Genomic DNA, 22723 nt, shown 5'->3' on the forward strand with positions numbered 1-22723 from the left:
CACACACACAAACTTAACACACTCAATCAGCCACCTGCATGTTTTTTTTTTGTCATCATCTGGAGGGCAGACTGGGGCTGAGAATGCACACCCCCCAGCTCCACCCCCCTTCGCCCCCACCATCAGCCTCCCCACCTTCCTCTATGCACAGCAATGACCGACAAAAACAAAAACCTGCTTCCTGTCCCAGTGCCCCTTTCTCTCCTGTTTGGACCCCCATGAGAGTGACAGCCATCCCAGGAATTAGACGCAAACGCTCGAACAAATTCTTTACATGTTCGTTTGTCAGAAATAAAGTAGTCGACAGTTCAAATCCGCCCAGACTTGCCGAAGTCTGGCCTAGGGGGAGAGGGGACAGGCGAGCCTCTCCACAGGGAGGCATGGCTGTGCAAACAAATAAGCTGGCTTCCTCTCTCCTCTCGTGCTGTACAGGAACAAAGCTAAAGCCCTGGGGTTTTCCTCAGAGACAAACACGGGCACTGGACCAACCGCATGCTCTCTACTGCTGCATCTACACAGTTCAGACAAGCTCATTTAGACCAGATTCCAGCCGAGCCTCTTAGAAACAGTACCCTAAATGCAGGCCAGCTGCAAAATAAACATAGCAGTTGATTAATATGCGGCAGGAAGTCATACTACAAGTTTACATTTGGAGAGTGGCATGAAATCAGTTGAGTGGACATTATTTTCTGAGGGTATCAGCGTTTGTGTTATTTCATAAAGGTAAAATATCTTACTGTTATTTACTTGTATTTCAGAGTACTCTTGTTGTGGAGATCCCACCATACAGAAACCAGAGAATATCCAGCCCGGTGCATGTTAACTTCTACGTCTGCAACGGCAAGAGGAAGAGGAGCCAGTGCCAGCGCTTCACCTACCTGCCTCCTAATAGTAAGCATCAAAAATATTTCCCACCTTTTTAATATCACTGACATTTAAGGACCTGTATGCTATTCAGAAGCTACATGCTCTGCATTCATCACGTAGAGTATTTCTCCAGGTCTTAACATCCATTCACTATAGTTTACTGCAGCTGTCCAAGATGCCATGAGAAATTTGTGGCCAGGTTTCGGTTCAGTGTTTTCAGCGTTACGCCGACCATCACCTTTGAGTGAGAGCAGAAGATGTGAGGTGTGTTTATTCTGTAGTGAGACCAGCGTTCCCCAGCGATGAGGTGTACCTGCTGAGTGACAGAGCCTCCGAGCGCTGTTAATGTAGAGAAGTCAATCCCCTGGCGACCTGACTTTCACACCCCGCCTCACACAATGCCCCCCTGGTTCACCATACACACACACACACTAGGCAGTGCTTTGCCCTGTCATTCATGTAGCAACCTGAAAACCCAGGAATACCTCTGTGTGTGTTTACCATGTGTCCCTGGCCTCAGTGTTTATAGATGGCTTTCACATTGGAATTTGAAGAATGCATTGGCGAGGATTTAGAGAAGAGAGCAGCCTTGAAATTGCATTGCGAGCTATTGACTTTTCAGCGTGGGTACAGGAGAAATATCAGCTCTGAAATCAGCTTCAAGCATCCCACTAGAATACTGTTATTTTACCTTATGTATCCAAAAGAAGGCTGACTAAGCAAACAATGTCTCCCATTTTTACATGGGGTCACAGTCTTCTGCTATTTGCTGTTGAGCTTTACTCATGCAGTCAGGAGTGCAGTGCCTTTCTCCAGGATCCAAACAACCTTTCTGGCTCCTGAGCAGTTAAAGGAGGATTTGGTGATTTTTTTTTTTTTTATTTAATTTCCCCACATGTTGTCCCAGCTGGTTTAGGGATTCCAACATGAACCGTCCATTTACAAGACCCGCCTCCCCTTCATGATAACCAGTGAAATCCATTAGATCAAAACAATGGTATCTTGTTTTCATCGATCAGTGTCTAATGGGTCTAAGGCTGCTTGGATAGCATGCACTGTGTTTTAACTCTGCAGCTGTTAATAAGATGTGACATTTAGATTATCAGCAGATGTATTTATGGCCACAGGAGATAAGTGATTGGGATTCTGGATGAAGCTCTGACAGAAAGTAGAACAGGGCCCTATTTGGAGATGCCTGATTATATGATGAACGAGTGCATTGTGGGTAACTGGACCGATGTGGAGAAGACTAATTGTGGCCATATATAGCATATCAATTTCATATACTGTACTGCCGCAGAGAAAGAGAAAGAGATGCAGAGGCTTATCAGCCTCCACTATGCATCTCTAAGTCATTTCCCTGAGCATAAACACAGCTCTAATTAAAAGATGACTTGTTGTGTTCTCTGTTTTGCTGCCAAGTAAACCACAAGTACAGTGTAGACCACACAAGCAGGGCCGATGTCTTCTCAAAGGAGCATAATTAACTCACAAGTGTTATAGCCAAAGAGACCATGAATCACAGGCTATTGCATTCTATTTTGAGATTTACCACACTTTTGAAGACACACATTAAAATATACAACACAGCATCTCTCTAAAAAAACAAATATTCCATATTTAAATCACACTCGAGAATTACAACTCTGCTGGAGAACAGCTGAGGCATGTCTACTCTGGGTGCTGAATCTCATTTCAGTGAGGAAAACTCCATGGGTGACACCAAAACACACCAAGAGTCACAACTCGCTCTGCCTAATGTGTATTATAGTCTAATCTATCATTACAGAGTTTGAGTACCATGGTTGTAATTATAAATGAAGACAGAAAGATAGTATTTTTTATTATTATTATTATTTTTATGATAAAAGAATGCGGAATAAAGATTATAACCGGTGTAAACAGATGCTCTGCAGTGCAGATGACTGTACTGTGCTTTCATGGTTCCAATACAGAGACAAAGAATGAGGAAATTTTAGTGAAGCTGTTTGTTTTTGATCATTTCAGTGTGTGTGTCAACACAGAGAAACAGCCAACAACACTGTGGCCAGGTACTCGGGGTGGGCTGGGGAGGAGGACACCCACGCGCTCACATACACACACACACACTGTTGTCAACACTTCTTTTTTTTTTTGCTACCTCGTATGAAAAGACTCTTCCGGCCCTCTGTCCCACTTCAAGCACAGTTGTGGTTACTGACGTTGTTTAGAGAGAACATTTCTTTCACACACTGGTGTCTGCTCATCTATAAAAAGGCAAACCCAACTCTTAAAATAGCCTGCCTTGTTTGAAACACCGGAAGGATGAAGCAAACACTCTCTTGGACACAGATGCTAGTGAAAACCACCTTTATTTTCCATTCAGGTCATGTGACCACCTTGTTATTCTCTGACACTAATGCAAATGCAGTTGGCACCTAACTGTGGCTGAACACTGATGCCTGCCTTTGAAGAACTAAATATATCAGGTTAAAAGTTTCACTACACTAAATGTTCCAGTCAGTTCAAACCAGACACAGCACAGACTGTGTTGTATCAGATGTGTAAGGAGGATTTTTTGTTCTCTCAGCCTCGCTTTCAGAATTATAACATATTATTGTCAGATGCAGCCTGTAATGGAAACATAGCTGCTCTCACTCTTGCTAGCTGACAGACAGAGATAAGCTTCAGTGATGGTGAGTGCAGCAGTGCTGCAGACCTGTTGAAACATTGCCATAATAATGTATTGTGAAGTTAAAACAGGATTTAGAAATGTGACCCAGCACTGTAGGGTACAGGATGTCAGTGAGCACATAGGTCAAGTGTCTTTATGAACAGAGCGATCCTTTAGTTGTGAACAAAAGAACCTGACCTTTCATTTTACATAAACAAAAACGATTTAAGCAAAAGGTTTAATTTTAAAGAATTAATAAAGTTAAATAAATAAAACGTACTGCTCAGGAGTGATTGAATATGAGCTAAAGCTGTCTTCAGCCAATGGATCAAGAAGATATTTGCTGTTGAGATATGCCATCAGCAGAATTTGTGGTTAAAGCCTAAGTGCTTGTCTGTGATTGTGAGATGTACATACAGCACAAGTGTCCTTGTCTGGCTCCCGGAATGAGCCTCGCTTTTCCAAGCTCCCTTCCAATCATTCTTGCGTGAGTAGAGACGTGACGTGTTGCTCTTCAAATAAGAAACAGTTTTCACCAACCACATTAAACAACAAACGCCAAAAAAGTGCTGGCAGTGACCGAAGCTCGGGCGAAGAACTTCTCGGAACCCCTTTATTTTTACAGGCCGTTTGGAGATTCCTCTGTAATATCAAGTTCTATTCTTAACGCAAACGGGTGCCCCTGCTGCACTGGTTTGTGGTTGGAGCTGGGGAGGGGAGAGTCAGAAACATGTTCTATGACACATACAGGAAAAGTTAATGAACCACACATTGTTCTTGTTCTTGTTTTTTTTTTTTTTTTTGTAAATATTTGCACAGTCATGTTTTTCCAAAAAAAAAAAAAAAGAACAAAGATTGAACTGTTTCTGTCATGTCTACAGCTTTGGGCTTTGTCAGACTCACCTATGGTACACTGAGGCCCACAGTATGCTGGGTGACCAGATTGCATACACAGTGGGACACGGTGCACCAGGTACCTTTGAGTTAATGAACTACCACCTGCTCCATGTTAAATGTCACAGCAGATTCATGCAGTTAGAGAAAGATGAGTTCAGCATTTTTGCAACAAGACGGACCCAGATATTTCTGCAACCGCATGGCCGTGATATATCCCAGCCAATGAGGATCAGAAATGAGAAGCTGGACGTTTTGTATTCCGGGAGCCTGCTTTCCCGATGGCGACAAGAGGAGAGGGTCTCCTTCTGAAGATAACTTATACATCTACATAAGCCCCTGTTTGCTTGCCCTTCCTAATCAAATACACTGATTCAGGCACAGGCACACATCTATGTCTGTGACATCTATGTCATTCCCTTCAGAGGAAACGAGCGCTCAATAAAATACACAGATCATGCCTGATCAGTTTAATATGAGCAGACAGAGGGGGGACTGCCAGAGATGGAGAGAAAACCATGTGCAGAGCATCAACTGTCTGTGGGCCATAACCCACAGGTTGGGAGGAAATAGAAGCCAGCTGAAGTTGGGACTCGCCTGGTGAATCTGTTTTCTCAGCTCACATACAAAGTGGAAAGGAGACACACAGATGGATCAAGCTGGAGGGAGACCTCTGTTTATATCTGGAGCAGAGGAAGGATCTGGGAATCTGGGAAAGAAATGTCTGAAACTTTGAAGAGAAGCTATTAGTCAAATAGTGATTTGATTTCCTATATTGCCAGTCTTGCACGCAGTCAGAAGGCACAGAGGAAAATGATGTTTTCAAGTTATTTCACTGTAAAGAAATAACTTTAGCTGCCATAAACCAAACCCCTCTTTCAAAAACACACCCGTCTTATCTGAGTGGTTAACAAAGCGGAGCCGCAAAGGACAAGAGCGTCCCATCTCTTCTGAGATACTGCTGATTCACCCCATTCCCCAAATTAAATTCTCATGTTGGTTATGATCACAGGCAGGAAATGTTGTGAGTTGTTACATCAGATTTGTATAATCTTAAAAAGGGCATCCAGAGAAAGCTACAATCACTCAGCATCAGACAGTTTGCCTCTTTTATCCCTTTGGTTTTTCTTTGGTATAAACCATTATTAACAAGAAGGACAGATGAAGATGACATTCCTGTGCTCAGTTCAAACTTAACTTCTTACTTCAGTTGGAATAGTTCAAGGACAACTGAAAACCATGACATCTTTAAAAGATTTTACCCTTTTTTCTGATACTGCCCCTCATTCAGCAGCTGCAAGTAAACCTGACATTCACGTGCAGTGTATCAGTTTTCAGGATCCTGCAAACCTGACAATGAGTTTATGTTCTGCCTTTATTTAGCATCATAAATTTGCTTCAACTCAGTTCACAAAGCAGTCCCTGAACTGAGGCTGAAATGTGAAAACCATCAAATTTGGTTATGACATTTCCACATGACACCTCTGACATCACACCGCTGACTCCATGGCACCGTGCCACCCTCTCTACATTAAAGAGGAGACGAGGAAGAGAAAGAGAATCGCTGAAGGAAGCGACTGTGGATGTAGCGCGCACCATGTGACTCACTTGTTATTCCCCAGGCTGTGAAGAGGGGGCCCGTGCATCATGGGACTCGCCTTACGATGCACCCCCAGACACCAGCCCTAGTCTCTGGGCTCTTAACGCAGACAGGGCTGACGTAAATGTGCTCCCTGCTGCATTATCACTGCACCGCAGCTCAGTGCCCCAGAGGCTACAGGCGCGATTAATGTCTTTTCAAATCCAGCTCCCACAAAAATAATAATAATACATTGAGAAAACAGCCTGTTTTTCATATGACACACTGACGCTTCATACATTTCATTTGCGCCCTCTGCTTTTGCTATCACTCAAAGGTTCTGTTGTGTACAGATCAAACACACAGCTTACACAGACATCTTATTCATATTGACATCTGTATGCCTTTGAATAAATGTCACTCGGAGCCAGTTTAGCCAAAAACTCTTAATGGTTGGCATCAAACGCTCACCACACCCATTAACACATTTTAACAATGTGTAGAAATTGAAACAGTGAGTCCATTGTGACTCAGAAGCCTTTGCTATGCATCTGGGTATCTTAACACTGCCCCTATTAGTCTTGTGCTGGCACAGTCTGTGCATATGTACTTATATAATAACAACAGTGAGCTTGTTAATGCACAGGCCATATATTTCAGTTTGCTAATGTTCTAGACAGAGCCTGAAATTTTCAATTAATAGAGAACCTTTCCTGTTTTCAGTAACTACTCTTGACGGCGCACAGGAAGTATGTGATACCTGTCAGTCAGGACTAATCAGGAAACAGGGCAGACGGTCTGTGCTGGATTAGAAATTAGAAGAGAGGAGGCAGGATGATCAAGTGGGGTCATTGCACTCGCCTGCATTAGCGGAGGCCCAAAGCTCCTGAAACCACAGGCACAGCTCTACAGCCTCTTAAGGAGCTCAGGCGGCCTAATCAAAATCAAATCATCTCCCTTCTTTTTTTTTTTTTTTTTTTTAACTCTCTCCCACTATCTTTTGGTCCTGAGAGAAACAATTACTTCTAGAGTGTGGAGGAAACCTAGGGGTCCCGGGCTACTCGAGCAGCAGCAGCAGCAGCGGCAGCAGCAGCAGCCCAGTGCTTTAAAGTAGTCTTTTATTGGATATCAGAGCTGGAGGACAGTCCAAAGAAAATAGGTCTGATTCATTATTAGAGCCAGCTGTGGCTTTCCACACTGATGACTCATCCATTTTTCTTTCCCCCTCTATTCTTTTGCTTTTTTTTCATGATGTGGTAAAGAGGGGTGGCGGATGGAAGACGTGAGGGTTTCTCTGTTAGAGGACTTGGCCAAGTTGACACAGAGCCCATATCCACTGGTGGTTGTTTGTTTGGATTATGGAGGGTGCTGTGGCCACGGTTGTGCCTGCTTACTGCTTTACTCAGCCTTGCTCGTGCACTCATTGTGCCACGTGGATCCCCAGCACGTTTTTAATATCTCCACCTTTCTTTCTACTTTTTTTTCCCCCCTCAGTGCCGATAATAAAGACAGAACCCAGTGATGAATACGATTCTCTGGTGACTGCAGGGCTGCCCATGCATTCAAAGCCCTACTACAGCCAGCCCAGGCTCACTCCCATCATGCCTGTGGCTGATCCTGATGCCTGCCTGGTCGGTGCGTACCCTCCTTGCCAGCCTCGCCATGCTGCCATTCCATCATCATCTCCAAGCTCCAGCCCCACCCTGCATGACCTGTCCCCTGTGGCATACAGCAAGTGCCTCCCCAGCAGCCCCACCCATGCGGCACCTCCAGGCTCTGTGGTGCCCCCTATCCAGGAGAGCCCTGGCCGCCCCAGCCTCGTCCACCCAGCCTCGCCGGACCACAACTCTTGCCTAGGGATGCTCCATTCCCAGGGTAGCCCCAGCCACCTCAACAGCCCAGGACCCCATGGTTACCACCCTATCTATGCCAACAGCAGCCCCTCATCCTCCCCAGCATCCCATCCTTCCACTCCCAGTGGGACTGCGGAGAGCCCGTTTGTTCAGGCCTACAGCCCCAGCCAGGCTCCGGCGGCAGCCAACTCAGCCCAGGCCGGAGGGAGCCCACCCAGCCTGCTACCTGAAGATGCCAGCCCCCCTTCAATGGCCATTACCGTCAAACAGGAGCCACAGGAACTGGACCAGATGTACTTAGATGATGGTAAGTTACCAGAAACAAGGTGTGCGCACAGTATTTGCAAGTTTCCATTGGATCATTTTTTGACTGAAGAGAGGCCTTTTGTTTTTCTAGATGAAAGCTTCTCTTTATGAGCTCACTGTCCATGCCAACAATTTGAAACTATTTACGGAGCACATTACATTTATTTAACACCTTTTGCTTATCTGCAAGCCCTCACACAGAGCCGCACCCTGCTGCACCTCTCAGTATTTCCTATTGAAATTCTGGCAGCAGATTTACGTCAGATTTGTTTAATTTTAGACCCAGCAATTTGTTTGCTTTTGGTGTAACACGCGGCCCAGCTTATGTTGTCCAAGAGGCTGCTTTACTTTAAAACAGTAAATTGCCTTGATGGGATTTTGAAACAATCTGTCAAAACATCAGAGCACCGAGGTCAGCCGGGGTGCAGGAGAACAAAAACAGTGGCACACGCGTAGTGAACCAAACTGTTGACACAACGACTAATGAAGGAAGCAAAACAATGGGTAGGGGTTTCCTGAACCAAGCCATTTTTTCCCCCCCATATTTCTGGGAGGGATGCTGGGAGGTAGGAGGCAGAGGCTTTGTTTTCCCGTCGTTTCCCCACGGAGTCGACACCATGCGGCTGTCGTCATCAGGGGAGACTGTGGGGTCACTGGTCTCCCTCTGGCAATGAAACCAGTCACACCCAAGGGACCATATGGTCGAGTTTATTGCCTCCTGTGTCCATCTCACATTCTGTCTCTCAGGTCACCAACCTGTTATCTGTGTTAGCAGAGGCTCCACTTGTTGTTGTCATATATATATATATATTCATAGGGCACAGCGATGGCACTGTGCCAGTTTGAAATGTTAAAATCCCCCTGCCTCCTAATGGAGGCGGGGAGGTAGACAGCTCCACATTGAACTCAGGAATATCACCCTTCCTGTGCACCTTTTGTTCAGTAAACATGTTGTGTGTGTGGGCTTGTGTTCATGCATGAGTGTGTGCACGCTTCACTCAACAGCTCTGGGAGTAGAGGGGTGATAGGCATGAGGGGACCAGGGGAGTTTTGCTGTGGAACTGTAATTGAGTTGAAATGGAGTTGTCAGCACATCTGTCAGCCCTGATGAGTCCCATTAGTCCTCACCTCATAAACACACAATACAGAGACAGGGAGGGTGTCTGTCTGTTATCAGCTCTATAAACTGATTTTCAGCTTTTTCTTTTTTATTTTCTTTTCTCCTTCCTCTTATATTTTCCTTTCTCTATTTCTTCTTCTTCTCCTGGGTTCACAGCGGTGCCGGATGCTCTGGAAATCTGATCTGAAACAACACAACTCATTTGAGATTCTTTCTCACTTCTTGTAATGGTTTGGGCAGGCAGAAGCTTTAATTTCAGCATTAATTGGATAAAGTGAAACTGTAGCTTTATTTTGCATTTTTCAATAATGTTGGGAAGAGGTCCTTTTACACCGGCAGTATGAAGTTATACCAAATGTACATAGCAGTGCTAAGGTGAAATCATGTAACCTTGTTTCTCTTCCCCACTACTCCATCCACTGTCAATTTAGCAGGCTCAATCTTCCTCCAGCTTGGTGGCCAAATGTATTCAGTCAGTGATTACAGTTGCATTAGGGACACACAGGAATGCGTATTGATTGACCAAGGACAGTGAGGCAGCCCCTCGAAAAACCTCAACGTGCTGCCATTCTGCATCACCTAGTGTCTGCGCTAGCATCTGTGGTGAGCTCCTGGAGTCCTGGTAAGTGTGCGGTGGTAACAGCATACTCCAAAGGCATCTGCTGCTCCTGGGCCCGGCCCTATCTCGAACCCCTCAAATGAGCCCTAAGCTAAAATAAATAAGATTGGAAAGCAGCTCACGGGGCGTCCCGCTCCCCGTCCACACGCATTACCGCCGTATGTTAGCGAGCTGAGCGCTCCATTAGAGAGGGAAGACAAGCGGATGACCTCACCACAGCAGCAGTGATTTAACGCCAGCCATGTAGAGTAGCGTTCCTCCCTAGCAATTGGGGGCCGGTGATTTGGAGTCTGCGGGAGCACACTTGATCTTCCCCAAGAGTGGAGTGCCTCCCACGCTCCAACGCTGAGGCCTCCGGCTCTCATCAGCCAGAGGAAATGTGTCTCTCTGGCCAGGCCCAGATTTTACGCAGCCCCTGAGAAATCACTCAACTTATCAACGGTGAGCTACTGTACCGCAAGGAGCTTGGTTAGTATGCAAGGAGCCTGAGATGTAAACCCCCTTGACTGCCATACACAGTCTCCACTGTAATCTGCTAAACCTTTCCCTGTGCTGTGATTGAAGCTTACTAAGTACAGTGCGAGACATGAGGCGATGATACTGGTGTCTGTAAAGAGGTTTTATGGGAAGAATCCAGTTGGCAAATCTACGGTTGAGCGGCCATTTTCTGTCCGTCTGTCTGTGGCATGTTGGCTCTCACCTGCTTCAGCCTCCCTTCTGATTCCTGTGAGCACAGCAACATCAGCACGAAAGCAAGAAGAAACACCCAACTCTGCTGGAAGACTCCTTGAATTGTTGACTCACTGTCATAAACAGCGCATGGTGGGGCTCACATAAAACCAAAAAAAGTTTTCAGACATTTCGTACTTACTCACGACCCACTATCTGTTCTTTACAAGGCGCACGACTGTGAGCAAAACGCCAGTCGCATTACATCAGCGCACATAATAATAGAATTTATGAAAAACACGGTCTGCAACGTTTACGTTTGCCCTGTTAGCCACGCTAATTAAACCAAAAAAAGAAATGCTAAAATGATGGCATGCTTTGTCACGTCTGAAGGAAAAATGCTGACATCAAACCCCCCTCTTCTTTTAAACAACCCACGACACATGTCCATCTATACACACACACACACACACACATACAAACCCTTCACTTGGAACCCTATTCCTGGTGTTTATAGGTATTTTGCAGTGGATGTGTGCGTGTGTGTAGAGCAGAAGTAGTGTGCTGGCTGGACTAGGCGTTTGGTCCTGTGAGACTGCTGCTGTGTGTCCTGTCTCATTAGCTGCTGCTGTGATGGGTGATATCATGAAATGCAGCTGAATGCAGCACACAACAAAGGAGCTAGTGCTAATCAGAGGGCCAGATTTCTACCAGCTGCCTCGCTGGGAAACAGAGGGCCCTTATTCCCCAAAATAAGAAAAACACAGTGTGCAACACAGCCTCTGCCGATTTCTGACATCTGACATATGTGCTCTGATTGCGTCTCGTTGCAGGGTAGTTTTCCTTGTGATTGTTTCCTCCTCAATTCAAGGTTTGCGCATTTGAAACTCTCCCAGGCTTGTTTTCTCAAACTGAAAACAGAATTGTTGCCGGCCCTCCGTTCCTCCATCCCTCCCTCCAGCAACAAAAAAGGCATTCTAGCCTTCCTGAGGATCTCCGTCCACCACCAATGCTTCTGAAGGCAACTCAAGGCTTTCCTCATGGAAACTTTTACACATCCTGGCAAGTTGCCCAGACCCCAGGACTCCGCAAAACCCCTAATTGATGATTGAGAGCGCGTCCGCACCGTGCTGAAAACATGCTGAGTCACTAACATTGGAGTGTGCCGCAAGGCTGGCTCTGAGATCGGAGGGGGCGCAGAACAGAGAGAGGATTTGGGAGGGGGAGGGTGTCCATTAAACTGGTGGTTGAAATGTCAAATGGGACTCACTAAAGCGGAGCTGCTCCTGTATGTTTAGACAGTATGTATTTGTGTGCGTGTGTGTCTTTGTTAGTTGGCAGAGTCAGCTAGATGTGGAAGCACTGTAAGAGCCAGTGACGGCCTGTGCTTTCACAACACTCCACCTCTGACCCTCTGGCCTTTTGGGAGCAGGTCAAGCCCCAGCTAATAGTGTACAGAAAGAAAGGCTGTCTTGTGGTTAAGTGCAATGCCAAGAACATAGTCTCCTTCTAGACATAGTGATATTGACAGGTACAAGAAGAAGGGTGATGGCTTTTTTATTATTTATGACTACAAAGAGGATGTGGATTTTTTACTATTGTTGTTATTGCTGCCTTCTCATATTATTAATCTTGTTTTCCTGGCAGCCCTTGATATGGTGAGATATAAGTAAAAGTTTGGGGCTTGCTGGAGAAGTTTTATAGTAACAGGAAAAATTAATAGGTGGCTGCACTCTTGGTTTGGCCCAAGACCGCCTTAGCTATGGATCAACAACTGCACTTTTGGGATCAGCAATAGATTTGATTCAATTTCTTCTCATTAAGATCAAAAACCATTGCTTTTACTGCACAAATTGAACAGCTGTGGCTCTTACTACCAATTATCAGATATTACAGACCTTACTGAGGAGTTGAAGGAGTGCGCCCTGCAGTAAATATGAACATCTATGTAGATCTGGTGGTGGTAGAGGTTGTGTATGATATTAATTGATCGATTGGCTTGTAAAATTTAACAGAAAGTTATAAACTTATTGCTTGATCTTGCAAACTTGTTAGTCGTAGTCGTATAACGTTGGAAAAGAGGAGCATAGCCAAAAACTGGTGGAGAAAAAAAAAATCTTTACGCCCTGTAGCAACACACGGTTGGAAAGTTGAAGTCACTCTTGTAAAGCAGATAACAGTCTGCTGAAACACATTAGAGTGTAATATAAAGTATGGAAGTTACAATGGAAGTACAGTAATGGAACCCAGAGAAGACAGTGGTGTCTTCGGCATAGAAGAGGAATACCTTTGCAGTTGTGTTGAAGTTCTGTGGATTACCTTAACACCCTCTGTTTCCTCTTACATCTCTTTTATCTCTGTCCCATTGGCTGAACATAAGAGCTTTCAGATTCCTGGTTGTGATCACTTTTTTTTTTTTTTTGTATCACATATTATGAAACCCACTCAATTATAGACACTATTGTCCAAGATTGCTTGCAGTTTAGCAAATAATTGGATGTAAGTGGTTACACATGACAGTGGCAATGGGGTCACCGTATTAGCGCTTTGATTTTTAGGTCTTTGTAAAACCTTTGGGAATATTATCAGTTTTGATAAATGCAGCAAGATGAATCTGCAAGAATTCAATCCATTCATTACCACGATGTGCTGGCTTTTATACGTGTGTGTGTGCATGTGTGTGTGTTCACTCCAAACCCTGGCAGCTGAACCAGAGGATCTGGTCTGGTTTCAGTCTCTCTGTCATAATATCCACAGTCACTGAGAAAGAATGTGTCTGCTGAAAAACTGCAGCTAAATTATCTAAACAAATTGGGTTTCTTTTGTGTCTGGGATCTGATACATGCACACATTTAGATGGGAGACTTTGATTCTGATTTTGAATGGGTTTTATGTTTATTTTGCCGAAATGTCAGAAATGTGTGACGCAGATTTGCTACTGTAAAGATTTATTTTCTTCCATTGTTCCAAGCTGCAGAGACACTGTGGACTTCGCATTGAAGTCAGTTACGTTACAGTGATAGAAAAAGGGATTTGAAAGAAGTGCACAATCAAATATTGCAGAGTAAAGCCACAACGTGCTGTACACACTTCCCTCTCCAGACACATTTGAGTCTTTTCTTTAAAGCCATATTCCCTCAGTTCATCATACGTCATGCATTTCTTATAGTTTCTCCTGACACAGCCGTTTAGAGGCTCGGTTTATGTGGCACACATTCTGAGGTTTAGGAAACACGCGTTGAAAAGCCACCGAGCCACACAGATCACAGCGGGTTAGGACTCAGACATAGCCTGTGGCTTGGCCGGGATCTTCCTGTGTATATCTGTGATCATGGAGCTACCACCTCACGCCAGACACTCTCATTACCGAATCATAATATGACAAATGTCAGTGTGGTTGACTGCTCTGACAGGATGATCAGTGAGCGAGTCTCCTTCCCCCATGAGGCGGCGAGGTCGTTATCTGCGGCTTGGTGAAGGTTGCATTTAAACTGTAATTTCAGCATAACCAGCGCTTTCATCTGCTTACTTTATGACTTCTTGCATTTTTAAGGTCAATTGACACTGTTTTTGGCTTTTAGCGCTAATACAAGTGCTTGCCCCTTCATTCATCTCAGAGGTTATGTTTGGATGGCGGTTACTGTGTTGGTTTGTTTGTGATTTAAAAAACATAATGTAATCTCCACAAACATTACACCACCACTGCATTTGCCATAAAACACTGTTCCTCTGTGGAGATAACTGACCTCGCTCCGAACACCACAAACGCTGCGCAGTCACAGAAACCATAAATTTGCCTTGAATCTTGGATATTTCCTGCTGGCATTGAAAATATGAGCACATGGAAAACTCATACAGTTCAGTCACATATTAAACACCAAACAAGCACAACTCACTTGCTGAAAGACATTTTTTTTTTACTCTCAACAGGGAGGTCAGAGGTCAGGATAAGCTTCAGGACAGCAACCCCGGAGCTCATAGTGTCTTGCTCAAGGACACTTAAGTCCAGTCACAGTCAGTTGAATGTGGTTCAAAGATGGGATCCTCCATTTGAACATAATAACCACTCTGAGATGCTTGCCCCTAGCAGTTGCAATGTTTTTGGTTGGTATTTAGGGGATGTAAATACCTGCGGCATCAGTAAACAGGAGTAGGTCTCCGTCCCAGACCACTTAATAACAGCTCCCCATCTGAATTTTGTTAGCTCAGTGAAATAGTATCCTGTAGTGACGGATGTCAACAGAGAAGTCTGATCCAGCCAGGAGGGATGGGGAAATCCGTTGGGTTTTGCAACTCTTGGCAGAGTTTGCCGTCTCCTCCATGTGCAGATGCCTCAGAAAAGAAGAGGGCAAGAGAGAAAACGAGAAGAGGAGGGGGCATGAGGATGCAAAGTGTGGAGAGGGAAATAAAGATGCAGATATAAACTTTGAAAGAGTGAGAGTCCCAGTAGAATCTGTCACAAGACTAAACCAAATGCAGATGTCGCCTGTTTCAGTGTTATAGTCCATTGACAAATCATTCTAAACACATATGGGCTAAAATAATAATCTGTCTAAAAAGATTATAATCATGCCATTTAGAATCCATCGCTTGTTCACCACAATTTGTACTTTTTAAGCATCATATCTATTATCATAGCTGGTGGAGCTGACATGGAGGGACATAAGTCATGAGATGTACTTTAGGGTTTTGAGAATTTGGGGTCAGGCGATTCTCATCATGTCCTCACATCCAGGAATATTCAGCGAGCATGAGAAGAAGCAGGTCAGCCATAGAAATAAAGGAGACAGAGACACAGAGAGACAGACAGACCAAGAGAAAGAGGGGAAAATGTGAGGTGGAAGAAAGTAGCATGGAGTCTTGGTGATTTTCCCTGGCAGCTTCTCCCAGTGCCCCTGTTCTTCACACGCACATACACACACACACTCACGCATACACACTCTATGTGCTTCTTTTTGTAGCTAAAGCTGTTAAAACCAAAACACTAAAAGTCAAAGGAAGATAAACACTACTGAAGTTAAAGATCACATTTTCTTCCTCTCCCACCAGTGGCCGCTTGCAGTGCAGAGACTTACCACGCAGTGGGTGAATGGGTTTACTTCAGGGGAGGGAATGATCATAACCACTGAACTGTAAGTGTCCTACTGTTGACATATGACCCATCGCAGTTATAAACCTCAACGGGTCCCCTGACTCTCTCAATCGTAGTCAGCTGAGCTCAGTTCCTCTCAAAACAACATGCTAATAAATAGAGAAATCCTTTCACACTCTGTGAGCCTTTTTTACAGTGTGAGGAACATTAAGAGATTAAATGATGAAAGTTTACAGTAGCGCTACATAAACTGCTAAATCAAAAGAAGAAAGATGAAGAAAGGTGAAGGTGAGATCCCAGCTTTCGAATGTTCATGTATTGTTAGCTTTTCAAATTAAGTCAGGTAAATGGTTTAACACTTTATTTTAACCAAACTCCCCAAACCCCACGCCCACATCCCTTAGTTAGCATTGTAAAGCAGTATATAAAAACAGTAATATATTGTTTATAGCACACTTTAATGTAGTTGTAAGCAGACATAAGGACATTTTAAGTATGTATTCATCTATTTGTCAGCAACTAAATTCTCCAATCAGATACATAAACCCTTTATAACATGTTTATGTGTTATGGCGTTGTTCTTTGTAAATCACTTACTGCTGCTTTATAGATAAGCTATAAGTCATTAACCCCAACATAGGTGTGAAATTTGGTATATATGATTCACTTATACCTGCTCCAAAAAGCATTTGTAAAAAAACTTATTAACCATTAATATAGCCATTAATTGCAGAATATAAACACTTTATAAAGGGTGCCTTGTTAGAAAGTGGTACTTTAGTTTTACTGGCCTGAGATTGACAACTCACTCTTCTTTTAAGCCTCTTAAATCCAGTGGGGTATAAAAGAAGCATATGTAGAGGACAAGACAGTTCTTTATGCTTAAGTTGTAAATCAGTGATGTGAAACCTGCACAGAGTTTGAGTTGGAACGCTGGCTCCTAAACACTGTTTGAATGAAAATGTCACGTACATTTTAATGAAATCAGTTAGATTTACTGCATGATGGAGTAAAATAACGGATTCTTGTTTCTGTTAAGGCATTTAAGTTTCCCTCCCTAAGCCCCTGCAACTACTAAATCTCCAAGATGTTGGATCAGTGGAAATGTTACTTTCATCAGAGCATGCCTTCCAAAGCTGTAAAACAACCCATAAGAGACTGGGATTGCCAGTGTGAGCAAGAGCACAGCTCAAACTGAAGTGCCCCAGTGTGCTGTAGTTCTGATAAAAGTAGAGTCTAAAAGCTGCACCTGGGTCCCCTCGAGTCCTGGTTGCTCCGTATACCAAATACAACCAATTAAGTTTGAAATAACAAACTAACCTCGTGAGCAAATGACCAGCTTTAGTATGCGTGCAGCACAAAACTCTTGCTAGCAGAGCACAGAGAGCGATTCCAGTGCTTTTTCACGGATGGCAAAACAGACAGGTTAACCAAAGGCCATCCTGTGCTGATACGCATACGCACACATGCACACTAAAAAACAGGAAGGAGCCTCTCGGAGCCATCTATCTGTGATGGATAGTGAACAATAAAGCTTGCACTGATCTAAGCCTTTTTGGACACGGAGAACATAGTTTCTCTATATATAAATAAAAGAAAACAATTCTGAAATCCCACATAACGACTGACAGACAACAGGTGATTTAAGAAGCACAATACAAATGCAGTTATAAATCGTATTATATACAGGTGCGCGGCCAAATTCTCACTCACACGGCTGCAACCCAATGAAGTATGATTGTTTCAATATGCTCATATTTTTTCACTGTGTGCCATTTTGAAAACCGGCGAAATCCCGGGCCGTCTGCATCAGCCTCAGCAGGACCATACGTTTCTAATTCTGAATCAATCACAGTGGGTTTATCAGATGGCTGAGTTATTTTACCATAAACCCACTGGTAATGAGCCATGCAAAAAGTTTTAATCTGTCTCCTTTCATATCTCAATCACAAAGATGTGTGTGTTTCCTCAGTTTGGTGTATTTTCAGGCGCTGCTGTTTGCTGTACACAGTTCTGCTTCACTAGTTGTGTGAAACTGAGCTTTTGATTTCTCACAGTCTTCAGTCAGCCCAACACACTTTATGTCAGAAGCTCTTTAGCTTCATACTTTTATGTTTGCTTTTGATCAACTCTTTGATTGTTGAGCTCTGTTGTGGTATTCTTCCACTGCAGCTAAAAAAAAAAAAAAAACGCTTTACAACTCAACGTAATCACACTGACCTGTGTGATCGAAATAACTGAAAGCGCCATTGTGGTGCTAAGCATTTAGCATCTGCACTTAGAGACATCATTTGTCAAAGTGTGGACGGTATTCTTTCCTTTTTTTCTGCTGGAAATAGTGCACAGTATATGCTAATGTTCAAGTGCACCTATTGCAGCTAGTATACTAGACCAGTGGTTCCCAGGATCCCAATGTTTCAAGATGAAAAGTCTATCAAAAAAAGTCACAAGTATTACGTATTAATAATTATTACTTCATTGGCAGCCATTGGCTGTATTAGGACTTTAGGATTATATATAGACATCACAGTCTTGATGTAAGACTGTGATGTCATCTAACTCATATGAATCTGATGTTTTCAGAGTGTTTTTTAGAGGTGCTTTTTTTTTTTTTAATTATTTTATGAGCACCATCCACATTATTTATTTATTTGTTTAACTGCTGCCCAGCCCTTTCTGCCATCATTCACTGACATGTTGTCCCACATTCATTGTGGGACAACATTGTACATTAATGTACTCTGATATATATCTGGTATAATTAATTTTCTGCCTATTGTAAACATAGAGCACTCTGCATAGTGAAAACACCATTACAATATCTTTTTTTTTTTTACTTTGTTATCATGTGCACTGCAGTCTGGACGAGCTGAGCAACGATTTCAGAGAAGTCAGTGATGAGGGCACTGGAGAGCAGCTCCAACCATGTAAACACCTCCCCCTCATCCTCCCCAGAGACCGACCTCGAGCGAGCACACCCGTGGCCTCCTGGGCCCGGGAGGAAATGAGAGGTGGAGGAGGAGAGGGAAGTGGTAGGCTCGCAAAGAGAGACAGAGTGAGGTGAGATAGGGAGAGGCACAGCACACCACGCAAGATCAAAGACAAAGGTTACACACTGCTGCCGCCAAAATAAGCACATCAGCGCCGGAGCTTTCAGCAAACGTTGTTGTCTTTAGATTTCCAATTTGGGATGCCGCTGTTTTACTGTACTCGAGCCCCGGAGCACAGCATTTCTGGACCAGGCAGACACCTAAACTCTCCTGGGTCTTGTCATTTGGCTTGCTAACATGTCCTATTCATCTGACTACACAGAGCCATGTCCTCTGAAAAGTGAGGCACATTAGAGACTCACAGGTGGAGACTGGAGCCCAGCTCCACTTTGTCCCTCCACATGAGGCTCACTGAGTATGTCATCTTTTTTTCTCCAGGCTGCTACAGCTCCCTTATCCAACCAAGCCGAGAGCCTTCGTCTAAAAACAGCAGCAGACCTATTGATTGGAAATCTCTTCTGTGACATCAGAGCACTTAGTGCTTATGCTCCGTACTTTATTTCGTCTTTTCTCTTCATGTCTCCAAAAGAGGGATCGTATCACTCCTCTCTTGGCATCCTTGCTCTGGCTCCCTTTGAGCCATTGCGTGAACTTGAAAATTTCTACTGCTGGTTTCCAAACACACAGTAACGCACAGTGTTTCCTGTTTTCTGCTCTGATCAGTCTTAGTGTCCCTCTATGCCCCTTTGTCCCCACAGTTCTCCTTCTTCTTCTTCTCTGCCATTTTCTCCTTCACCAAACAAGCCTGTACATTTGGTTTCAAATTAAAAACTAAGAAACTATGTCAATGCAGTTTCCTGCATTCATAATTTATATAAATGAAGCAGATGACTCATTCTAATAACTTGGTAACCTGGTAATAGAGACCTGATACTATATGATAGATAAACATTGTAATTGCTAAGAGCAGTGTCCTTTACTGACTTATCTTGTTTGATGCTCAGTTGAGTCTTCTCAGGAGTTTACTGACTAAATGTTAACAGACGTTAAATTATTTGTGGTGTAAGTGTAGCTGTGTAGCCTGAGAGCTGAAACCCAGGGCAAAAAATGTACACAAATCACGGACTGCTGCTTTAACTTACTGACTTACTGAACGTTTTTATCAACTCCACTCTTCTCTCCTCTGGATTTTTAGTCTAAATCATAAATCCCATGACATCATTGTTCACCTTAGCAGCGTGAGGCAGTAATCGGCTGCTGCCTGTGGCACAGAAGTGTCTCCACAGCACCACACAGATGCTGCAGGGCAGCTGTAAAACCGCAGCTCTCAGCGTAAACTGCTTCAGCTTTGTTTTAAAACAAACTCTCGCTCTGCAGCCCTATCTCTTTCACTCCTTTTTTTTTTCCCTCCTCCTCCATCTCCTCTGTCCGTTGTGGAGACTGAGTGTTTCCACATGGGAAAGCCCAGGGCTTCACACATCAGCCTAGCTGTGGGGATGAAATATGCTGTCTGTACATATCATCACATCATTAGGCCCAAAGGGATCCCTGAGATGGATTAGAAGCTGTCTACCTGCAAGGCTCAGATGAATTTATGAAGCACTTTATCACAATGAAGCATTAGTGGAACGCTTTGTCTCTTTCCATTTGTGTTTATCTGTGGGAATAATGATTGTGTCTCTCTCCATTTCACTCTTTTCAGACACCCTCTCTCCCTCTCTGTCTCTTTCTCTCACACACTCTCTGTCATTTATGTGTGTGTTCTGACCTTTGACCCCTCCCCTATTTTTGATGCCGCTGGTTACTAGCACATGATAAGTGACGTTGTCCGAGCCTCTCCGTCCAGCCGTTTGAGCCTTGTGTGGGAGGCAGCAGATTGTCCATTAAGTGTTTCTGCTGAGGCCGAGAGAAGATTTGATATAGTGGGGAAACAAAAGTAATATGTACCAGGAAATTCAATTGTCTCTCTCCAGCAAGTTTGAGCTTTAGTTTGGCTTCCACACCAAATCAATTTCACATGAAAGCACAAGTTCAGATGAGGTTTAACTCTGAGTCTGTGTCTCGCAGCCTTTTACTCTCTATGAGCTCCTGCACAGATTTGATGCCAGTGTTTATCAGTGTTTATACGAAAGAGCTTCTATGACTCAGACGTACTTCCTCACATGCTGCTGAGAGTCTGAGAGCCACAATTGAAGGAAGCTACCTCCTCTTTCTCACAAGCCTGATTGTGCTACCACTGGAGGTACAAGTAAGCAGAGGAAACTCCCCCTTTGCTATAGTGTGAAGGTCCCTGACCCTAACACAGCTGCAGTTTATTCATATAGTGAAAGTGAGAGAAGTTCAGGAAGGTGCCCTCTGCCTCTTCAGTATCAAGAGACTCCAAGTGAGAACAGAAGTCCCTGGCAGGAAGCCTCTGTTACAACCTTCAGTTCAGAGGTCGTGTTTTGGATAGTCAGCTGAGGGAAGCCAGGGGAAGGTGAAGTCACTCTCTGCCAGGTCATTGCCAGTCGGGCCTGATTTGGCAGAGGGGGATCGTGTTGCGACAGCAGGAACCTCTGAGCGGCTCTCGGGCCTCAAGGCTCCGTGTCTCGACCACACCACAGGGCATCCTCTGTTCTCTGAGGAAGCCTGGCTGTTATAGAAACCCAGTGCAGCCCCCTCTCCTCTAACAATGCTGCACTAAATTCCCCACCGCAGGTCAGGTTCACTCTGAACTCTCAAAGTAGCCAAATGAAGTCATAAAGGCTATGATTGGATTACTGAAGAAAGGAGAGACAAAACTGTAGCACCATAACTTGTTCTGACATGAGAATCGAAAGTCTGTCTAGTTTCAGTTTGCAAGTTTTTTATATATGTGTTATCTTGTATTTACAAAGTAACTTCATCTTATTTTGTAAATCACAAAGTGTCTTGTGATTTTACTTTGGTTCCAGAGTCGCTGCTCACGTTTCCATTTTATTTTTTTTCGCAGCAATCCAAACAGCTGGTGATGTGCTCATTGTCAGATTTTTCAGCTGGAAAAAACATTTTTCATCATCGTCCTGTGCCAAAGCCAGAAAAAAATGGTGACAGAAAAATTGCCACAATTGGGGCAAGTGTAGATGAGCAGTCAACGTACAAAAAAAATCAATACGTTTTCTAATCTGCATGACAAACAGTTAGATGCTCCTAGATACCTCTACCCTTGCTTCTGAGTAGATGAAAAAAAAAAATGGCATCAATGGGACTGAACTGTCAAATCACTACTGGGGCGAGTGGGAGACCAAAGAGTGCATTTCCTTTCTTTTTCCTTTCTTACAATAGGGGTGAATTTGACAGTTTGCCAATTCTGACATGTTTTCCTCTTGTGTTCAAAAAAAAAGCTTTAAAGATTTCTAGGTATTAAAGTCTCATAATCAATTCTTCTGTAATATTTTCAGAAGAATTGTAAAAAATTGCACATTGCCACTGCTTCAAAACTCCCCCCTGATTCATCCACATAGGTTTCTGGCAAAGACATTAGACTTGGTTCAACTTGCTGTTTAGCTCGTGATCACCATGACAGAGGCTAAAATGACTGTTGCTGTAGTAACTTTCCACAGTTGTCAAACCTTGGCTCATCACATTATGAACTCCTGTGCACTGTTTGTGGTGTCTGATAAGCCTTCAAACCAACAAGTCCTACGACGTAAGCGACCATATAGGTTGCTTGTCCCTCCCTTTAGATACCACCCACAGGAGTGTACCAGCAGCAGTGGGCGGACACATGCCCACACCTACAGAGCCTCTTGTGCTATTTTTGGTCTGAACACCTATTTAATCTGGACCTGCTTGTATGTTGTTGTTTTTTTCTTAGACAACCTGTCACACAATGAGCCAAATGTTGCCCACCTTTGTGAGTTAGATTGTATTGTTCTGATCATCAAAATAATGTATTTTACAAAAGCTGCAGTTTCCTATGTTGTTCATGTTCTCTACTACTCTGGCAGCCTGTACACTGGAGGCACTCCACCACCCGTTCTACCAGGCAGGAGCAAATCATTTTCCATCACAGTTGATACAGACAGATTATTTTAGCGAGGTCAACATTCATTCAGCCAGC

The 22723-nt window shown here is 43.8% G+C and overlaps 1 protein-coding gene across 2 annotated transcripts in view; it reads left to right on the top strand.

Annotated features, from left to right (window-relative positions):
* Positions 1 to 22723, top strand: part of LOC121186528 (nuclear factor of activated T-cells, cytoplasmic 1-like) — a 59675-nt gene that overhangs the window by 31591 nt on the left and 5361 nt on the right. For both annotated transcript variants that reach the window (XM_041045280.1, XM_041045281.1), the window contains exons 8-9: positions 759 to 891; positions 7488 to 8153. In XM_041045280.1, coding sequence (XP_040901214.1) covers positions 759 to 891; positions 7488 to 8153 — 799 coding nt within the window. The remainder of the gene's footprint in view (positions 1 to 758; positions 892 to 7487; positions 8154 to 22723) is intronic.

Source organism: Toxotes jaculatrix, chromosome 8, assembly GCF_017976425.1.
Source record: "Toxotes jaculatrix isolate fToxJac2 chromosome 8, fToxJac2.pri, whole genome shotgun sequence".
Taxonomy (NCBI): Eukaryota; Metazoa; Chordata; class Actinopteri; family Toxotidae; genus Toxotes; species Toxotes jaculatrix.